The sequence below is a fragment of the Zosterops lateralis genome, assembly GCF_965231275.1.
Source record: "Zosterops lateralis genome assembly, chromosome: 29".
NCBI lineage: Eukaryota > Metazoa > Chordata > Aves > Passeriformes > Zosteropidae > Zosterops > Zosterops lateralis.
Window position 1 is genome coordinate 3499368 of NC_139789.1, and position 18295 is coordinate 3517662.

The 18295-nt window shown below is 51.6% G+C and overlaps 2 protein-coding genes across 2 annotated transcripts; both read left to right on the forward strand.

Annotated features, from left to right (window-relative positions):
• The first annotated feature begins 1301 nt into the window (after positions 1-1301).
• PWWP3A (PWWP domain containing 3A, DNA repair factor) lies at positions 1302-10273 on the forward strand. The gene is made up of 15 exons (XM_083879899.1): positions 1302-1384; positions 1926-1968; positions 2658-2753; positions 3262-3353; positions 3601-3671; positions 4550-5479; positions 6041-6154; positions 6507-6577; positions 7015-7091; positions 7574-7634; positions 7873-7948; positions 8209-8259; positions 8704-9134; positions 9821-9909; positions 10130-10273. Exons 3-15 carry the CDS (start codon positions 2697-2699, stop codon positions 10194-10196), a joined length of 2187 nt encoding a protein of 728 aa, XP_083736025.1. The 5' UTR covers positions 1302-1384; positions 1926-1968; positions 2658-2696; the 3' UTR covers positions 10197-10273.
• Positions 10274-13072: 2799 nt separating this feature from the next.
• On the forward strand, positions 13073-17759 carry NDUFS7 (NADH:ubiquinone oxidoreductase core subunit S7). Its single transcript, XM_083879788.1, has 8 exons — positions 13073-13152; positions 13381-13417; positions 13713-13781; positions 14398-14512; positions 15280-15459; positions 16272-16318; positions 17080-17168; positions 17564-17759. The coding sequence occupies exons 1-8, from the start codon at positions 13137-13139 to the stop codon at positions 17659-17661; spliced, it is 651 nt and encodes a 216-aa protein (XP_083735914.1). The 5' UTR covers positions 13073-13136; the 3' UTR covers positions 17662-17759.
• Positions 17760-18295: the final 536 nt, after the last annotated feature.

Consider the following 18295-nt stretch of genomic DNA (forward strand, 5'->3'; position numbering starts at 1 on the left):
TGTTTTGTGGGGAAGCTGCTGCCCAGTGAGGGGTCCCAGGGGGAGAAGAATCCACTGATCCCTTGGGACTCTGCAGCACGAGGAAATTCTCCCTTTGTCTTTGCGTTTTTTGCAGGAGGGGCAGTTTTTCCCTCCTGTTTTTCTAATCCCAAGGCTGAGCCTTGCAGAGTTCTCAGCTCCAGAGTCCATCCCACCCTCGGTGTGTCCCCCCAGCCCCGTGTTGTGTCTCCAGCAGGACCTGAGCTCCCCCTCCTTGTTTGTAACCCAGGTTTTAAAGACTATTTTCTATCCTTTGACACACGAAATGCTGATTAAAGACCAAGCTGGGCACTCCCAGAGCCTGCAAAGCAGGGAAAAGGCTGAGTAACAGTTGCAGGATTTGGGATCCTGCAGGAAAATGAGAGTTACAATTGACAAATCACTGACACAAACTATCTCCAGCTGAGGAAGGCACCGGGAGGAAAGAGGGGGCCTGGAAACGAAACAAGAACAGTTTGTCTCTTCTTATTATTATTCCACAGGTATTTAAAGATATTTAAAGATAGGAAAAGTGCACTCCTGGGAGCGGAGCCCAGGGAGGGGCACTTCTGTCTGTTGCTGTTTGCAGAGTGTGTTTGAGTGAGCAAATCAGTGTGGTGGTGACAGTTCTGGCAGCCAGGTGTTTATAACCGAGTAGAGACAGTGAATAAAGCATCAAATCTCAGAGCGTGGGCTCCCTTCTCATTGTTTTCCTCGGAATTCTGGGGCTAAAGGTCGCCATGGAATGGGTTGGGTTGGAAGGGAATTTAGGGATCATCTCATCCCACCCCCTGCCATCCCCAGGGACACCTCCCAGCGTGCCCCAGGTTCCTCCAAGCCACATCCAACCTGGCCTTGGACACTTCCAGGGATCTACGGGTTCCCTGGGAATCCCATTCCAAGGATTTGGATTAGATCCCCGCGGGATGAGCCCCACGGGCGCTCGGAGCCCTCCGGCCCATGGAAGGTGTCCCTGCTTTAAGCCCCGCCCAGCCCAAGCCATTAAATGACGTCACTGTTCATGCCAATGACGTCACTCACCCCGTTGCCATGCCGCCCCTCTCCCCGCCCTCCCAGACTGGGCGTGGCTTCCTCTCAACTCTCCAATAGAAAGCGAGATGGGCGTGGCTAAGGCAGCAGCGTGCACTCTGATTGGCCGAGCCTCGTGTTTAGGCCGCGGCGGGGAGGGCGGGGCGCCAGGCGGCTCTCGCTGATTGGTCCGCGGGGAGCGGCGCCGGGCAGCGCGCGGTGGCGCATGCGCAGACCCTCCTGGGGTGGGGGGCGGCGGTGGCGGCGGCGGCGCGCGCGCGGGGGGAGGTGTTGTCGGGAGCGCGCACGGTACCGGCGTTACCGGTGCTGTCACACGGTAACAGCAACCGAACCCGGGGCTGGGGAGGGCGACACCAGGGGCTGGGGGCCATCACAGGCACCGGGGGTTGTGTTTGGGTGTCTCGGACTAGGGAAGGTTTGGGGGGGCGTCCCCTGTGAGGGGAGGTTTGAGGGGTCCCGTTCCCGCCCTCACCGGGGAGTGTGGACGGTTCCATCCCTCACGGAGGGGGGTTCGGGGGTCCCGTCCTCTACTGAGGGGGCTCTCTCTGGAAGGGGGGTCCCGTCCCTCCCCTCACCGGTTCTGTTCGGGGGTCCCGTCCCGTCCCTCACCCGGTGAGGGATTTGGGGGTCCCTCCCCTCAGCGGGGGCGGTTTGGGGGAAGGTCCCTCGCGGCGTGGGGCGATTCGGGCGTCCCGTCCCTGCCCTGCCGAGGGTTTGGGGGCCGGGCGGTTCCCGCAGGCCCCGCGCCGCCTCTCGGGGGTCCCGCACCGGCCCCGCCGCCTCTCGGGGGTCCCGCACCGGCCCCTCCGCGCCGGGCGCCCCTAACGCCCCTCGTCCTTCCCTCCCTCCCTCCGCAGGGCCGCGGTCCCCGAGCCCCGGCGATCCCAGCGCCTGCACCCTGTAAGTACTGCAAGATCTTTAGTGTGTCTTTTATCAACGCCCTGAGGGCTCTTAGGCCGCTCCGCTCAGGTTTCTGTTGCAAATCGTGTGTAAAAAAAAAAAAATGGGATCGAATTACGTGTAAAAAGTCCATCCGGGGGGTTATTTTTAGGGTGTAGTTCCCTGTTTTCAGGGAAGCTGTGGACTGGGCAGGCCTGTGGCTGAATTGTGCAATTCCTGATAGTGTTTTCCTCACCCAAGACACTCGGTGAGAGCCCCTTGTGCTCCTGGAATTATGGAATTATTGAATCCTGGGATGGTTTGGGTTGGAAGGACCCAAAAGCCCCTCCAGTCCCATCCCTTCCACCATCCCAAGTGGCTCCAAACCTCGTCCAACCTGGCCTTGGACACTTCCAGGGGTGGGGCAGCCACAGCTTCTTCACAGAAAAACGGAAATTAAGATATAATTTTGGAGAATGCTGCGGGGTGACATCAGTGCAGTGATCCCCAAGGTAAAACAGTAATAACTGTAGAAATATGTTTGATTGGGTTGGACTCGATGAGCTTGGAGGTCTCTCCCAACCTAGTCATTCTGTGATTAAATCCTTCAGAAAATAAAATATCCTATATTTCCTTCAGAAAATAAAAACCTCAATGGACAAAAGTGGGTGACTCCTTTATTCCTTTTTTTTTTTTTTTTTTTCCCTCAGAACACCTTGGAATTGCCCTTTTCCACGTCAAGCTCAACCATGACAGACCAAGAGTTGGTTCTCTGCAAGTGGAAGAGGCGTTTGTGGCCAGCCAAGGTGAGGAGGAATGAGGAAATATTTGTTAGAGGTTGCTTGGAAAGGGCTGAAACAGAGCAGGAAGGAAGGGAGAGGTCCCAGCAAACGTGTCTGAACTTGTCTGAGCCGTGGAGATGCCAGCAGGAAAAATGGAAAGGGCCTGGAGCGATATGGGATGGGGGGATTAACTCCCCACTGCCAGAGGGCAGGTTTGGATGGGATATTGGGGAAAAACTCCTCACTGTGAGGGTGGAGAGGCCCTGGGATGGATTTCCCAGAGCAGCTGTGGCTGCCCCATCCCTGGAAGTGCCCAAAGCCACATTGGAGCAACTTGGGACAGTGGAAGGATCTCTGCCCATGACAGGAGTGGGATAAAAAAGGATTTAAACTCCCTTTCCACCCAATCCATCCTGGGGTTTTATCATTCCACGAGCCTAAGGCTGCTCCCAGGCACTGTCACTGCTCTTACATCAACCTTTTGCTGTCGGTCAAGGGTTTTAAATGAAGTTTTTTTTCACTTTTAACACAGGTTTTGTGCAAACCTGGAGCTGCTGGGAGCAGTCCTGTTGCCACCACGAAAAGGATGGGATTTAAAGCTGAGATCCTTGGCTTGGAGAAGCAGTTGAGTATCTTTGTTCCTGTCGTATGTTTTCATCCTTAGAGGTTAAAAAAATAAGGGGAATAAAGGAATCCTTTTATCAGAAGGTGCTTGTGTGACAAGATCCTGGATTTGCAGAATGTTTAGGTGTTTAACCCTAACCAAGACAGGCTGGGGAGGGAATATTTGGGATTTTTTACTGTCTGAGAGCAGTTTTGTGGTGCTGGGAGTGTTTTGGGAGCCGGTTCCAGTCACCTTTTTGTGTTCCAGGGTCAGTGTGAGCTCTGCAAATGTTGTTCCCCTGACGGAGGAGCGGATCAAGGCCATCGCCTCCACCCTGGGTGAGGAGGGAGGGGCCCAAACCTGCTGCTTTGTGTCTTTATGGGGTGAAAAGTGCCCGGAGAAACTCAGCACAAATGTGCTACTTTGTGTCTTTTTGAGGTGGAAAAAAAATACCCAGAGGAACTCACCCCAAATTACCGAGAGAAACTCATCCCCAAGTGTTGCTTTGTGTCTTTTTGGGGTGAAAAATACCTGTAAAAACTCATCCCAAATGTGCTACCTTGTGTCTCTTCTGGGCGGAAAAATACCCACAGAACTCAGCTCAAATGTGCTACTTTGTGTCTTTTTGAGGTGAAAAAAATACTCAGAGAAACTCATCCCAAATGTTTTGTTTTGTGTCTTTTTGGGGTGAAACAATACACAGAGAAACTCAGTTGAAATGTGCTACTTTGTGTCTTTTGGGGTTGAAAGTACCTATAAAAACTCGCCCCAAATGTGTTCCTTTGTGTCTTTTTGGGGTGAAAAAATACCCAGAGAAACTCAGCCCCAAATGTTCTGTTTTGTGTCTTTACTGGGTGTAAAATCCCTCTCAGAAACTCAGCCTAGGGGGATAGAACTTTTGTATTTAACTTATTTTCTTTTCCCCTTTTCCATAAAGTTGGAAAATAGGTTTAAAATCTTAATTTTACTCTTCCCTGGGGTGGTTTGTTGGAGGGAGGGTGAAGAAATGTGAGTTTCCCTCAAAATTAAGCATTTCCAGCTTGGCCTTTATGTGTTTCCATCCTTTGCTTTGGGAATCGTGGGTGATTTAAGTAGCAAAAAACGCACCTTAACAGAAACACTACAAACAACATTTATTATTTCTTTAACAATTCACTTCGTTTACGACAGAATAACGCGGATAATTTCATTTATTGACTATTTTTTTCCTCCTCAGAGCAAAAGGAAAGCATGACTGAGGCCGTGGAGGAGCTGCAATATCGTTGTTCCCTTAAAATCGCCCTGGATATTCTCCATCAGACTGACTCAGGCAGCCAAATGCCCCCTGCAGAAGGACCAAACCCCGAATTTTCTGGGGAGGAATCTGCCCCCCGCAGCTTCTTCTTGCGCTCTCGCTTTAAAAAATCAGAACCTGAGGCTGCCAAGAGGAAAAGAAAACCCCAAAATAACTGTGGGCTGAAGGATGAGCCCAAAACACGGAGCCAGGGAGGTTCTGTGGCTCCAAAGGGGAGTGGAAAAGCACCTGGAGGTGGCACAAACCCTTCCCGAACACGTGGGGGTGGAACAAGCCCTGCCAGGTGCCGTGCCAGGGACTCGTGTGTGGCACCAGGCCCTGGCAGCCACAACTGCCAAAAAACAGAACCAAAATCGTCGCCCAGACAGAGGAAAATCCAGCCCAAAACAGGGGATGGAGTGTCCTGTAAGCCAAAGGCTGGAAGAAGTCAGCAAGGAAGGAAAAGAGGATGTGGGGAGGATTCCCCTCGGGATCAAGCACAGGTGGCTCCTGAGGAGGGCTCTCCTCCTGTCCCCTCTAAATCTGGCACCGTGGAACCTTCCAGAAAGGCAGGAACTCAGCCTGGGAGAACATTCCTGGATCCCTCCTGTGAGCCTGCCTCGGATGAGCTGGAGAAAAGCATCAGCAGCGAGAGTGAGAGCCTGGCAAAGCAGCTGGATGGGAGGAGAGAGGCAGAGGGTGGAAAACACCTGGATGGGGCAGGTGTGGCCTCAGGCACAGACAGGAAATGCAGGAACCGACCTGGCTCCTCACCTGGGCCCTCTGGTGCCTTCCCTCAGCCTCAGGAGGAGGAAAACCAGGATCCCTCACACCTGGCTGGGAATAAAGCCCCTGACTCCGAGGAAGATGAAGGTGGGCAAATCCCTTGGGGAAGGGAAACCTTCATCCCATGTGGGTGTTGAGCACTGTGACCCACCTTGGAATGCTGCTTTGCTTTTGGGGAAGTGGCTCTTGAATTGCTGATTTAATTACTTTCAGTTTCAATTCCTGGCAAGCAGAAACGCTGAAGCCTTCAGTGCTGGGGAGGGTTTGTGTTTGGGTTTGTCTGGAATTGCTTAGGGTTTTACTTGGAAAGCTGGGTGTGGTGTTGTTTTTTTTTTTTTTTTTTTTTTTTTGATTTTTTGTTGGTTTTTTTTTTTTTTTTTTTTTTTTTTTTTGTTTTTTTTTTGTTTTTTTTTTTTACTCACACTTTTTTTCCCTTGCTGCTCTCTGATAAATTGAGATAAAGTGGTTTTAAATGGGCAGGTACAGGGTCTTGAAATCAGCCCCATTCCTTCCCCTTCCTCTCTTTTATCCACATGATTAGGGAATTTAGATTCCCTAATTAAGAGTGTGCAGGTGAGTCAGGTCCCCTCTGGGTCACACTCAGAAGCTGACTCTGTCCTAACCCCTGGACCCTGGTGCTGTTGGCAGGGCTGGAACCCTCTGGAATGTCCTCCAGGAGAGTTTCCTCGGAGAGTCTCCCTCCACTGTCCCCTCTTGCCGATGAAGAGGAGGAAAATTTCCCCAGTGTTCTTTCCCATCGAGGTGAGACATCAGCTCAGGGCTGAGGCTCCTCCTTCCCCCTCTGTGAGCTCCAGCTTGCCTGCAACCCATGGGGATTCCAGGAGGGAATCCAGCTGTGCCCAGGCTTGGGATAAAACATTTCCTGCGTCCATCGGGCATTTTGCTGCAGAAATGAAAATCCCTGGAACTGGGAAAGGGCCTGGAATTGGAGTTGCTGGATTTCAGTTCAGAACTCCTAGTGCTGCATTTTGGGGTCACTGTAAAAGCACGGAAGGGAAACTCCTGGAGTTTCTCCAGGAGGAAAAGAAGAGAGGGGCAGCATCTGTCTTGTTTTATTGTTTTTAAGGAAAATCTCCCTTCTTTTTCATGCCAGAACCCAAATTCTTCGAGGAAGGGATGTTGGTGTGGTGCAAGCTGCGGCGGTATCCCTACTGGCCAGCGGTGGTAAGAGCAGCTCCTGCCTCCTCATATCTCGCTGATAAGGTGCAATTCCCAGTTCTGGAGTGACTTTTGCCCTTCCTGGAGGTGTTAAAGATCTTCCAGTAGAAGCATTTCAAAATTGTTTGAAGTAAATTTGTGCTAAAAGCACTGAAACTGTGGTAAATTCACAGCTGCTTGTTCAGAGCACAGGATTATCCCAATTCTTTTGTCATGGAGCACGACTTTGTTCCCAATTTGCAAAAGAAAGGGGAGGCTCTTTGTCCACCAAAAGTGTTCCCTTGGCATAACTGGTGGCTGCTTCAAATTTTTCGTATTTGTGTAATAAAGGAAAGTTGCACCAATAGGAAAGATTTAAGTCTGGTTTGTAATGGGTGATATCCACGGAAAAATGTCCCTGCTTTATCAGGATTAGGATTTTTAAGGCTTTCTCCTCCCTCCAGGTGAAAGCAGTGAAGAGGAAACACCGGAGGGCCTGTGTGCTCTTCATAGATGGCACCACAAATGAGAAGAAAAAAGGGTAAATGTGAATTTTCATCCCATCCTGAATTCCCAATCTGTTATTCGGTGTCCTGTGCCCATTTCCTGGTGCAGGGTGAGGACAATCCTCTCCAGGCTGATCTGGGAGGGAGGGGCTGGGCCAGGTGAGGGTTGCAGGTGCTTTGTCATGCTGCAGGTTGAGGCAGCTCCTTGTCCCTGGGAAGGGCTGGAGGAATCGAAAACAAAATTTAAAAACCCCTGGAATGGAGCCAGTGTTCTCCTTGTGCTGCCCAAACTTTCTGGAAACACTGGGCTGCCTTTAGCTTTTATCTAAACCAGGTATTTCTCATTTGTAGGAAGATTCCATACTTCTAACTTGCCCTGGAAGCAGAAACCATTAAAATTTGTGCTCCTTAATTCCTTGGGAAATGGGATTTTCAGGGAGAAGCAGAATAAACCAGGAGTTAATAAACAGGGATATGGGGCAGTTGAGTTGCACCTCTGACTGTGTTTCTTTAAAAGTTTCTCAGTGTCTCTGAAGAGCCTGAAGCACTTTGACTGTGAGGAGAAGCAGGAGCTCATTGTGAGTATCCCAGAGATGTGGGACTGCAGGGGTTGGGCAAATACAGTGGGAAATTCAGGATATAAATGGCCAGGGAGGGAATGTGGGGCTTGACCCCCTCAAAGCCACTCTCATCCCTTTGACAGTTCTGGCAGGAAAAAAATTGTCCTGGACCATTTCTGTGCCCTGCTTGGTGTCCTGGGCTGAAACCCTTGGAGAGCTGCAGGATTTGGGACAGAAAATCCTCCTTGTTTTGCAGGAAAGAGCCAAGGAGAATTATTCCAGGGAAATAGAGTGGTGCCTCCAGCTGATCCTGGACTATCGGATCCGAGTGGGTAAGGAGGGGCAGGTGACTGTGGAACCCCCAAATCCCAGCATGGTTTGGGTGGGGAGGACCTTAAACCCCATCCAGCATCCCCCTGCCATGGGCAGGGACACTTCCCACTGTCCCAGGGTCCTCCAAACCCCATCCAACCTGTTCAACACTCCCAGCTTTTCTGGGATCTCATCCTGAGATCCACCAGGAAAGGGGAACCCCAGGCTTTGGTTCCTGGGCTGGATGGAACTGATCTCTGCCCCTGATTTGGGTTTTTAGGTTGCCATTCTTTCACTGGGTCCTTCCTGGAGTATTTTGCTGCTGATATCAGTAAGTGAATCCCTTTGGGATTTTTCTCCTGGCTTCTCTCTTCCCATCCCTTTGGGAATTTTTTCTCTTGGCTGGGTAAATGTAGTTCCAACATTTACACACAAGTGACTTTGGCACCAGACCCAGAGAGGGGCTGCTGGTAAATTTGCAGCTCCCCATTATTGCACTTAAAGGGGTTAATAAATTAAATAAATGCTGGTGGTTCAAGACAATCAGGTCATGGAATCAGAGAATAGTTGGAGTTGTGACTGGTTCTTTATGTTGCAGAGTCCATGCCAACTCCCTAATATTTTTATTTTCTTTGAGGCAAAGAAATATTTTGGTGATGATTTTTTAACCTTTTTGATGAGGAAGGGAGAAAATGTCTCAGCAATAAAATTCCTTATTTCCTATCAAAACCCTTTGCGCATTTATATTTAAAATTCTCGTGGTTCCTCTTTTCAGGCTACCCAGTGAGGAAAGAGGGATACCAGAGCGTGGAGCAGATGGCATTCCCAAACACAGAGGACATCGGGGCTGGAGAATCTTCCTCAGACACCTCTCCCCAAAAACCTCCCAGGAAACTCCTCCCTGACAGGACCAGAGCTGCCAGGGACAGGGAGAACAAGAAGCTGGTGGAGTTCATCGTGAAGACCAAAGGGGCTGAAGAACATCTCCTGGGCATCTTGAAAAGTGGCAAAGAATCCCGCTGGCTGAAGAAATTCCTGAATTCCAGCCGCTACATGACCTGTGTGGAGACTTACCTGGAGGACGAGGAGCAGCTGGACCTGGTGGTTGGGTACCTGAAGGAGGTGTACAGGGAGATGGACACCAAGAACCTGCACCAGATCCTGGGGGATGGCATCAGATTCATCTCAGACGTGCTTTTACCTGAGGTGAGGGAGCATGAAACAGGGGGATAGCAAATTGTGGAGTGATAAATGACACTAGTTCCCATTATTTATTCCTTTGGTGTGACGTGGTTCCTATGGAATGATGTGGGGACTGAGCCAGGCAGAAATAATCACCCCTGCCCACAGCCTGAGTCACTCAAATGCTGATTTTTAAGCACAGAAAGGAGAAGCCTCAGGTAGTTTGTTGTTTTTAAAAGCAGACTGATAGATTTTCTGATGTATTTTAATTACTTCTGAAATGCTTCAGAGCTTTGTTTTGGGGGTTTTTTTTATTGTAATTTGGCAACTTGTCAGGGTTTTCTTGGACCTCTCTGTGTGTGTCGAGGTGGGGGGTGGTGTGCTGGCTGTTTTTACAGTTGTTGTGGATACCTTGTGTTCTTCCCAGGAATTCTCCCAGGAGAACATTAACTCGTGTAGAAACAAAATTACTGTGAAGAATATTTTAATCTGAGGATAAAAATGCCCCCAGGGGATGAGACTGAACAATTTCATATTATTTATTTAGGAATTTCAGGCACTCAACGAACGGTTTCATCCAAGTTTTCCAAGTGATTGAGGAACCCTTTTCTCAAAACGTGCTCAGCTGAGGCAGCTTCAAATCCCTGGCTGTGATTTAGTTTTGCTTATTGATTATTATTATTATTATTAATTACTCAGTGCTTTTCTAGGCCATCATCTGTGCCATTGCTGCTGTGGATGACATCGACTATGAGAAGGCAGAAGAGAAGTACATTAAAGGACCACCTGTGAGCAAAAGGTAGATTTGTTTTCAGGATTTTCCAAGGGGTTTTACTCCTTTATTTGGATAGAGAAAAGGTTTGAGGTGAGGGCAGGGAGAGCTCAGTGTCCTCCTCCTGTGCTGAACAAAATGTCCCAGCTGAGCTACTCCAACACTGCAAATTTAATTTCTCCAGGTGGTGTAATCTGGACAATAACACCCTGTTTTAATTTAAAAACCTCTCTATTTTTCTTTCCAGAGAGAGAGAATTGTTTGATGAGCAAGTCCTGGGAAGCAAAAAGCTCAAGATGGATCCGGAGAGCTGAGGAGTGGCCTGGGCTGCCCTGGGGCCAGGTGTAAATAACCAGTGGTGATTTGTATAAAACGTGGCATTCTTTGTAAAGTCTGTGTGTGTATTCCCAAATATTCTGCTCCCAGCTGGATCTCTCAGCCTTTGCTGCTTCCTGTGGCTTTGCCACATTTTCAGGGATCTGCCAGATCCTCATCCATCAGTGCCCTGCTGGGGGGCTGCCAGAGACCCCCCCAGTGCTGTGCAGAGCTTCTGCTGCTCCACCAAACTTCCACATGGATTCTTTTAGCCAAACACCCAGCCTGGGAAGGGGTCTTGTCCTGCTTTGTGGCCAGTGGTGCCTGGTGGCCTCGTTGCTCCTGATAAAACCAGGGGGTTCCAGGCAGGAAACGCTCCCAGGGGGTTCCTCCTTCCTGCCTCATGGAGCTCCAGGGGTGGGAAATCAGATTGGTGCCCAGAGCTGTGACCTGGATCACAAAGATCTGGGGTTTTGTTTTGTTGTGACAAGTAAAATTCCATGGAGAAGGAAGTCAAGGTTTGTTCAAACAAAAACATTCCCTTTTCCTCTAAGAGTGAACCAGTGAAATGCTGGTTTGTTGCCTCTTCTGAGGCCGTGAATTTTTGGAGGCTTTTAATTGTCTTTTTTCAATCTAAGTTCCCAATTTAATCCTGCCCAGCTCCCTGCCCACCTTTGCTGGAGCTGTGGCACATGGAAGCAGTGTCACCAGGAACTAATTAATGATGAATAATGATAAATGATACATAAAACTCCTTGATTAGGGTTTCTCTGTGATAATGAAAAGTGATCTCCTTGCTTGTCCAGTAAAACCCTAGATGATTCAAAATGAAGAAGTTGAAATTGGGATCCAGATGTCTATCCTGGCTGTAGTAATTATCTGAATATATTTTAATTACACTTTTAATTGCTCTGTGCTCTCTAATGAGTTTCACCATGGAATCCTTATTCCCGTTATCTCAAGTACCTCAATTATAGGGACAGACCAGGAAGTGAGAGTTTTATTAAAACCTGTGAGGAGGGATAATGAGTTTTGTGGGATAGGATAAAAAATTAATGATGGACTTAACTCAGAGCTGTGAGTGGCACTTTCCCTTTGGAGAGGAGAGGTTGGGGAGGGACTTCCTGCCCCTCATCCCGGTGCTCTGGGGGGGGTTGGAGATGGGGATCAACTTCCTCCTCCTTTGCATTAACCCTGTGTTCCCTTCTCCATCAAGTGCTGTTAAAATCCTGGTCCACACTCATGCACAGAGGCAGAACCACCTCACCTCTCCTCCACTGCAGCTGCGGGATCTTGAAATGGTTTGGGGTGAAATGGACCTTAAATTTCACCATCCATGGGGCAGGGACACCTCCCACTGTCCCCGGGTGCCCCAAGCCCCTCCAGCCTGGCCTTGGACACTTCCAGGGCTAATCCTGACCTTGTCCCACCCCCTTCCAGGGCTGCCCCACCTCTCACTCTCTGGTTCTGGGCACCAGGCTCAGCCTCACCGCGTATAAATCATGTGGATTTTAAATAAAGTGGGATGAAGTGAATCATCAATATATGCTGCTTTTTGTTTAATTATTTTAATCTGTGGTGGGTGGTGCTTCCACCCCAGTTTTCCATCAGGTGAAGATTGTTTTTGTACATCAGATAAAGCTGTAATATCCTGTCTCTGTCTCAGTTTCACATTATTAATCACTGGGGGGAAAAAAAACTCACTTGGTTTTTGTTCTTGTGCTTTATTTAAAATGGGCTGACACACACCACCTCTGCTTGTGATTGTCCAGTGTTAATTAATCCATGTTCCCTCAATGCTCAGTGTAAGATCATTAACTAATATTTATTATTAATTCATAATTCATATTTATTTAATATATTTAGTAATATTTCTCATTAACCCAGCCGTACCCCCGCAGTCATTTACCCCTCCCTGCCCCTGCGTGTGTGTTCCCAGGATATTAAAACGATCAGCTGCTGAGTTTGGGGAGGGAATAACGAATCCCGGAGCCTCGGGGGGGTGTTTTGGGGTGAAAACAGCATTTTTACAACGCGGGTCCTGGCAGGAGAAAAAAAAAAAAGCTTCTGCCGAAACCCGGGATCGAACCAGGGACCTTTAGATCTTCAGTCTAACGCTCTCCCAACTGAGCTATTTCGGCTGCACGAGCGCGCTCCGCCCCCCCGCCCGTCACCGCCGGTGGCGCCGCGCCGGGAGGGGGGACACGGGGAGGGGACACGGGACACAGGGACGGGATAGGGGACACGGGGGAGGGACAGGGGACACGGGACACAGGGACGGGATAGGGGACACGGGGGGGGACATGGGACAGGGGACACAGGGATGGGATGTAGGACACAGGAGGGGGACACGGGGACGGGATGTAGGACACGGGACACAGCACAGGCAGGACATGGGCGTGGGATGTGGGACATGGGCAGGGGACACAGCACAGGCAGGACACGGGTGGGGGGACACGAGCGGGGGACACGGGGGAGGGATGTGGGACATGGGCAGGGGACACGGCACAGGCAGGACTCAGGGGTGGGACGTGGGACACAGGGACCAACGCGACACGGGACAGCCACAACACGGTGACAGACGGCAACCGGCGGCAGCGCGGTCTCTGTGGCGCAATCGGTTAGCGCGTTCGGCTGTTAACCGAAAGGTTGGTGGTTCGAGCCCACCCAGGGACGGCCGACTACTCTTTTCCTGCTCGCCCGCGGCTCCGCAGCCCCGGGACGGGCCCTTCCCGCCGCGTCCCGCGGTGGCTCCAGGCCGGCCCCGCCCTCCGGGGACCGTTTTGGGATCGTTTTGCCGCGGGCTGAGGCGGGGCCGGCGGGTGCCTCCGGAACCCCTTGCGCGGGTCGCGTTTCCCGCCGGAGTGCTGAGGTGGTGCCACGCCGGACCCTTTAGCGGGTGCACGGCGCCCAGAGGTTGCGTGAAGGGCTGCGGAGAGATGGCGGCGCTGGGCCGTGAGTGGGGCCGGGACGGGGACGGGGACGGGGACGGGGACGGGGACAGGGATGGAGACGGACGGGGACAGGGGAGGGAAGAGGGACCAGTACCGGTCTTGGGACCGAAACAAGCCCTCGGCCCTCCGCCGAGGGAGTGACCGGGAGGGAGCCCTGAGGGGACACCGGGCTGTTCCCGGCCCATGGCCGTGCCCACAGCCGGGCTGAGCTCTCCCTCCTCTCTTGCAGGTCTCCGGCTCCCCGCGCACGGCGTGCTGGGCTGGCGGTGAGCGCCGGGGCTGGGGCAGCGGGAGCCCGGGGGGCCGGGGCGGTGACAGCGCTGAAATTTGGGGCTGGGGGCGGTGGGATGGGGGACCCCGGGGCTGGGGGCAGTGGGATGAGGGGACCCCGGGGCCGGTGGGATGGGGGGGCCCAGAGCCGTGGCTGAGCCCCCCGAACTCTGGGGGTCACTGGGGTCTCCTTCCCCACTGGGGTTTGTGGAGCACTGGCTCCCGGGAGGGCTGTGGTGCGTGGCGGGGGCTCTGTCACCCTGTCACCTGTCGGGCCCTCTCTGTCCCCAGGCCCGGCTCCGTCAGTCCCATTCAGGCTCAGCTGCTCCATCAGACGCCGGCGGCCGATGGCGCTGACAGGTAACAGCAGCAGGTTGTGCCACCGTTCCCTCAGGCCGGGGGGTCCCAGGGGCACCTCCTGTCAGGCGTCTCCTCCCTCCCCTGATAAAATCCGGGGAAGTCTCAGAGCCCCGGGGAGAGGCAGCCAGGGGGGGCTCTCTGTGATTGGGAGGCTCTGCCTGAGCACCAAACCCACAGATCTCACACTGGGCAGAATCCTCTGCTGCAAACAGAGCTTTGGGATCGTCATTCCTCAGGGAATCACAGCCCCTGGCAGGGCTAAAGGCTGATTCTAAAAGGAGATAACTGGGGAGTGGTGGCTCTGTGTGACCAGATGGACACAAAGAACTGCACTCACACTGTTCAGTTGTATGAGAAAAAAGAATGTTTATTTGGGATTAGGGTTTAAATAGGGTTTGGAGCTTGATCAGGGATTGGGGGACGAGGTTGACACCTCTCTGACCCCACTGGTCAAACCAGAAATTCATCAGTTTGTCCTTCCCCCAGGAGGGAATGCACAATTTACAAAACATCACCCTGTGTTTACGTTACAATGCCTGAGAAAACTCCAGTACAGAAACATACAACACCAAAAGGCTGAAAAATCAGGGCAATATCTCAGTGCTGCTCCTTTCAGCTCTGTGCAGGTGCAGAAGAGCTCTGCTGTTGTCCAGAGGAAATCCTACGTGCCCAGCAGCCGCGGCGAGTACGTCATCACCAAGCTGGATGACCTGGTCAACTGGGCTCGGCGGGTGAGTCCCCAGGGACAGGGCTGACAGATGGTTGGCACCTCCTGCTCAGGATAAAAATAGGCTCAGAGCTCCCCTGGCCGAGGTCTGTGGCCAGAGGGTGACATCGGGCTCCAGGGACAGAGGCTGAAGGTGCTGAGGGTGTGTGGGGGGTCTGGAATTGCCCTTTGGGCACCAGGAAAACTTTGTGGAGTTGGTCTTGCCCTGAGCAGCTGCTCTGCCTGTGGGGAAGGGTGACACAGGTGACAGCACCTGGGTCTGCTGTGCTCTGCCTTAGCTGGGCTGGTTCTACTCTGGCCACCAGTGTCCCCATGGGGCCCTGAGCTGTCCTTTCTCTGGCCATTCCTGCCTGTGTGGCACCTCTAGCTGTCTCTTCTCCAACCACCACTGTCCTTGTGGGGCCCTGAGCTGTCTCTTCTCTGCTGTCCCTGAACTGGGACACCACTGTCCCTGTGGGGCTCTGAGCTGTCCCTTCTCCACTGTCCCTGAGCTGTCCCTTCTCCAGAGCCCTGAGCTGTCCCTTCTCCCCTGTCCCTGAGCTGTCATTTCCCCACAGCTCTGAGCTGTCCCTTCTCCAGAGCCCTGAGCTGTACCTTCTCCGCTGTCCCCGCACTGTCCCTTCTCCAACCGCGGTGTCCCCACCCTGTCTCTTCTCCAATCCCCGCTGTCCCCACCCTGTCCCTTCTCCAATCCTCGCTGTCCCCACCCTGTCCCTTCTCCAACCCTGGTGTCTCTGCACTGTCCCTTCTCCAACCCTGGTGTCCCCGCAGAGCTCGCTGTGGCCGATGACCTTCGGGCTGGCCTGCTGTGCCGTGGAGATGATGCACATGGCAGCCCCTCGCTATGACATGGACCGTTTCGGGGTCGTGTTCCGGGCCAGCCCCCGCCAGGCCGACGTCATGATCGTGGCGGGGACCCTGACCAACAAAATGGCCCCGGCCCTGCGCAAGGTGGGCTCTGCTCTGCTCTTCTTCTGTTGGGGGGTGCATTCCTCTGGGAGATGGGTCTTCTAAGAGATAATGGTTCTTCTAGATGTTCTAGGAGATCCATTCTTCTGGGAGATGGTTCTTCTAGATCTTCTAGAAGATGATGGTTTTTCTAGATCTTCTAGGAGATAAATAGTTCCTCTAGATATTCTAGAGATACATTCTTCTGGGGGATGGTTCTTCTAGATCTGCTAGGAGATGATGGTTCTTCTAGATCTTCTAGGAGATAGATAATTCCTCTAGATCTTCTAGAAGATAATTCTTTGGGATTAATACACGGGAGGTGCCTCTAACTCCTTCCAAGGTTATTTAAGCACTAGTCACCCAATAACGAGGTGACACCTGTATTATTTATACTTTTCACCCAATAATTGACCACCTAAGTTCCCCATGTGGGCCTTTTTCACACAATTAGAAAAAAACACCCCAAACCGTGAAGAAGAAGGTGGAGAAGAAGGACTTAGACAAGGCCTTAAATCCTCCATATTGCCCCATATATATTACTATATACTAAACCCCCAAATTCTAAATTTTCCACCCTGTGAGATCACACAATACTATTCAAACTACACACCCACAACCCCAGTGCCATCACTCAATTTTGGAAGCCTGTTCCAAGGCCTCAGGCCAAATGCAGTGCCTGCCTGGGGGTCAGTTCCCCCCAGCACAGAAAGCCTGAAATTCTCAGCTTCCAGAATTCCAACAGTACTGGGGCCCACAGGAACCTTGTGCCTGGCAGGGGGAGGTGGGAATCATCCCAAATATCTGTTCTGCAGGTCTATGACCAGATGCCAGAGCCTCGTTACGTGGTGTCCATGGGGAGGTGAGTGTTGGTGCTGTGAGGGGAACTCTTTGCTTGTTTATGTTTCCAAGTTCTCAAAGAGCAGGAAGGCTCCTTCTGGGAATGGTGTGTAGATTCAGGGGGTTTGCAGTTGCTAAACTTGTATATATCCAGAATCCCAGAGTTTGCTTTTGGCTTTCAAAAGGCTTCTGCTGTGCTGGAATCTGCTCCATGGGGAACTCAGTTGGAATCTGCTCCATGGGGAACTCAATTGGAATTTGCTCCATAGGGAATTTGGTTGGAATCTGCTTCATGGGGGGACTTGGTTGGAATCTTCTCTATGAGAGGATTTGGTTGGAATCTGATCCATGAGGGGACTTGGTTGGAATCTGATCCATGAGGGGACTTGTTTGGAATCTGCTCCATTGGGGGACTCAGTTGGATTCCATGGTCTCCGAGGTCTTTTCCAACCTGAATGATTCCATGATTCTCACGAATTTCTTGTCCCCACACTGGGGCTGAGGGAGGCCAGTCCAGGCTGGAAAAGGACAAATTCTGGGAAAACTCTGAGGCAAAAGAGAAGGTTTTGTGCCAGAGAGGGAAGGCTGTGAAATCTGCTTTGTGAGGCTGATGGGAACAATTCAGTTGGGTCAGATTCATCTAAAAACATCCCAGGCAGGGCTCACAGTGGGGTGGAGCTCTCGGATGGTGACTCTGAGCCTGGCAGTGCCCACCTGCCCAGGGCCACCTTCCCTTGGCCTCCTGCTCACCTTCCTGTCCCTGTCCCTGTCCCTGTCCTGCAGCTGTGCCAACGGTGGGGGCTACTACCACTACTCCTACTCTGTGGTGAGGGGCTGTGACCGCATCGTGCCTGTGGACATTTATGTGCCAGGTACAAGGGGCAGCTCCACTGGGAGCAGGGCAGGGAGAGGGGAATTCTCTGCATTCCAGTCTTGGTTTGAAAGGTTTTCCTGTTTCTGTAGTGGGGAAGCTGCAGCAGCTCCAGGGATATTGTGGGGTGGGGAGGGTTGTGATGGTGGCGGCACCATCAGTGGGGTGGGAGAGGAGTTTGGATACACTTTGAAATCAAAGAATTGCTGTGTTTGATAAAGAGCTTGATAAACATCAATTTGGTTTCTTTACACTCCTGCCTGTGCCAGCCACAAAGCCAGAGGGGAGTCAGCTTTGGGATAAATCCTGGGGTTGGCACCTCTGCTGCTGCCTCCAGCCCTGTGCAGGTGCCAGCCCTGTGACCCTCCTCCCTCCTTTCCTTTTCCTCCCTCTCAGGTTGCCCTCCCACAGCTGAGGCTTTGCTGTACGGGATCCTGCAGCTGCAGAGGAAAATCAAGAGGGAGAGGAGGATTCAGATCTGGTACAGGAAATAACATTTATTTATGTTCCCACTCACTGCCCCGGGCACTGCTCACATTCACGCACAAATCCGGCTCCTCACGCGCCTTCCAATAAAACTCTACCTGTTCCAGGTGCTTTTCTGTCTTTAATAAACCCCCTCTGATCTGAGGGGTTGGAAAAACTGGGGCTAAAAAGCAGGAGGGGTGAATGTGATAACACTGCTAAATTGTTTTCTGGTCTGAACAATCTCTCAGGGAAGGTGATGTTGTATTGTGACATAAAGGTTTTGCCAGAATTTTTTTTTTGTTGTTGTTTAGTTTTGTTGGGAAGTTTTGAGACCAACACATGTCCAGGTGATCTCTGAGCCCTCCCTGAGTTCATCCCTTACTCATCACCTGCTCCTTGTTGCTAATTCCTACACAGGATCTAATAAATCCACAATATTTCTGTGCACAGGGGCCAGAAATTAATTCTGTTTCTGTAACAAGTCAAATACTGATGCTTAAAATCAGAATGTGATTAATAAACCTGAATGCAGAGCTCCTAAGGAGGGTAGGGATCAAACAGCCTGTCCTGGATGTGTCCCAGGAGCCTGGGATGAGGAATGGTCGTGCCTCAGGGACAAACACACTTTGGAAAGACAAATAAATCGCTCGGGAACAGCAG

Coding starts and splice junctions, on each gene's coding strand:
- PWWP3A (XM_083879899.1), top strand. CDS start 2,697: ATGACAGACCAAGAGTTGGTTCTCTGCAAGTGGAAGAGGCGTTTGTGG. Junction 3,354..3,600: donor ATCCTTGGCTTGGAGAAGCA/GTTGAGTATCTT, acceptor TTTGTGTTCCAG/GGTCAGTGTGAGCTCTGCAA. Junction 7,949..8,208: donor GGACTATCGGATCCGAGTGG/GTAAGGAGGGGC, acceptor TTGGGTTTTTAG/GTTGCCATTCTTTCACTGGG.
- NDUFS7 (XM_083879788.1), top strand. Junction 13,782..14,397: donor GCGGCCGATGGCGCTGACAG/GTAACAGCAGCA, acceptor TGCTCCTTTCAG/CTCTGTGCAGGTGCAGAAGA. Junction 15,460..16,271: donor TGGCCCCGGCCCTGCGCAAG/GTGGGCTCTGCT, acceptor TCTGTTCTGCAG/GTCTATGACCAGATGCCAGA.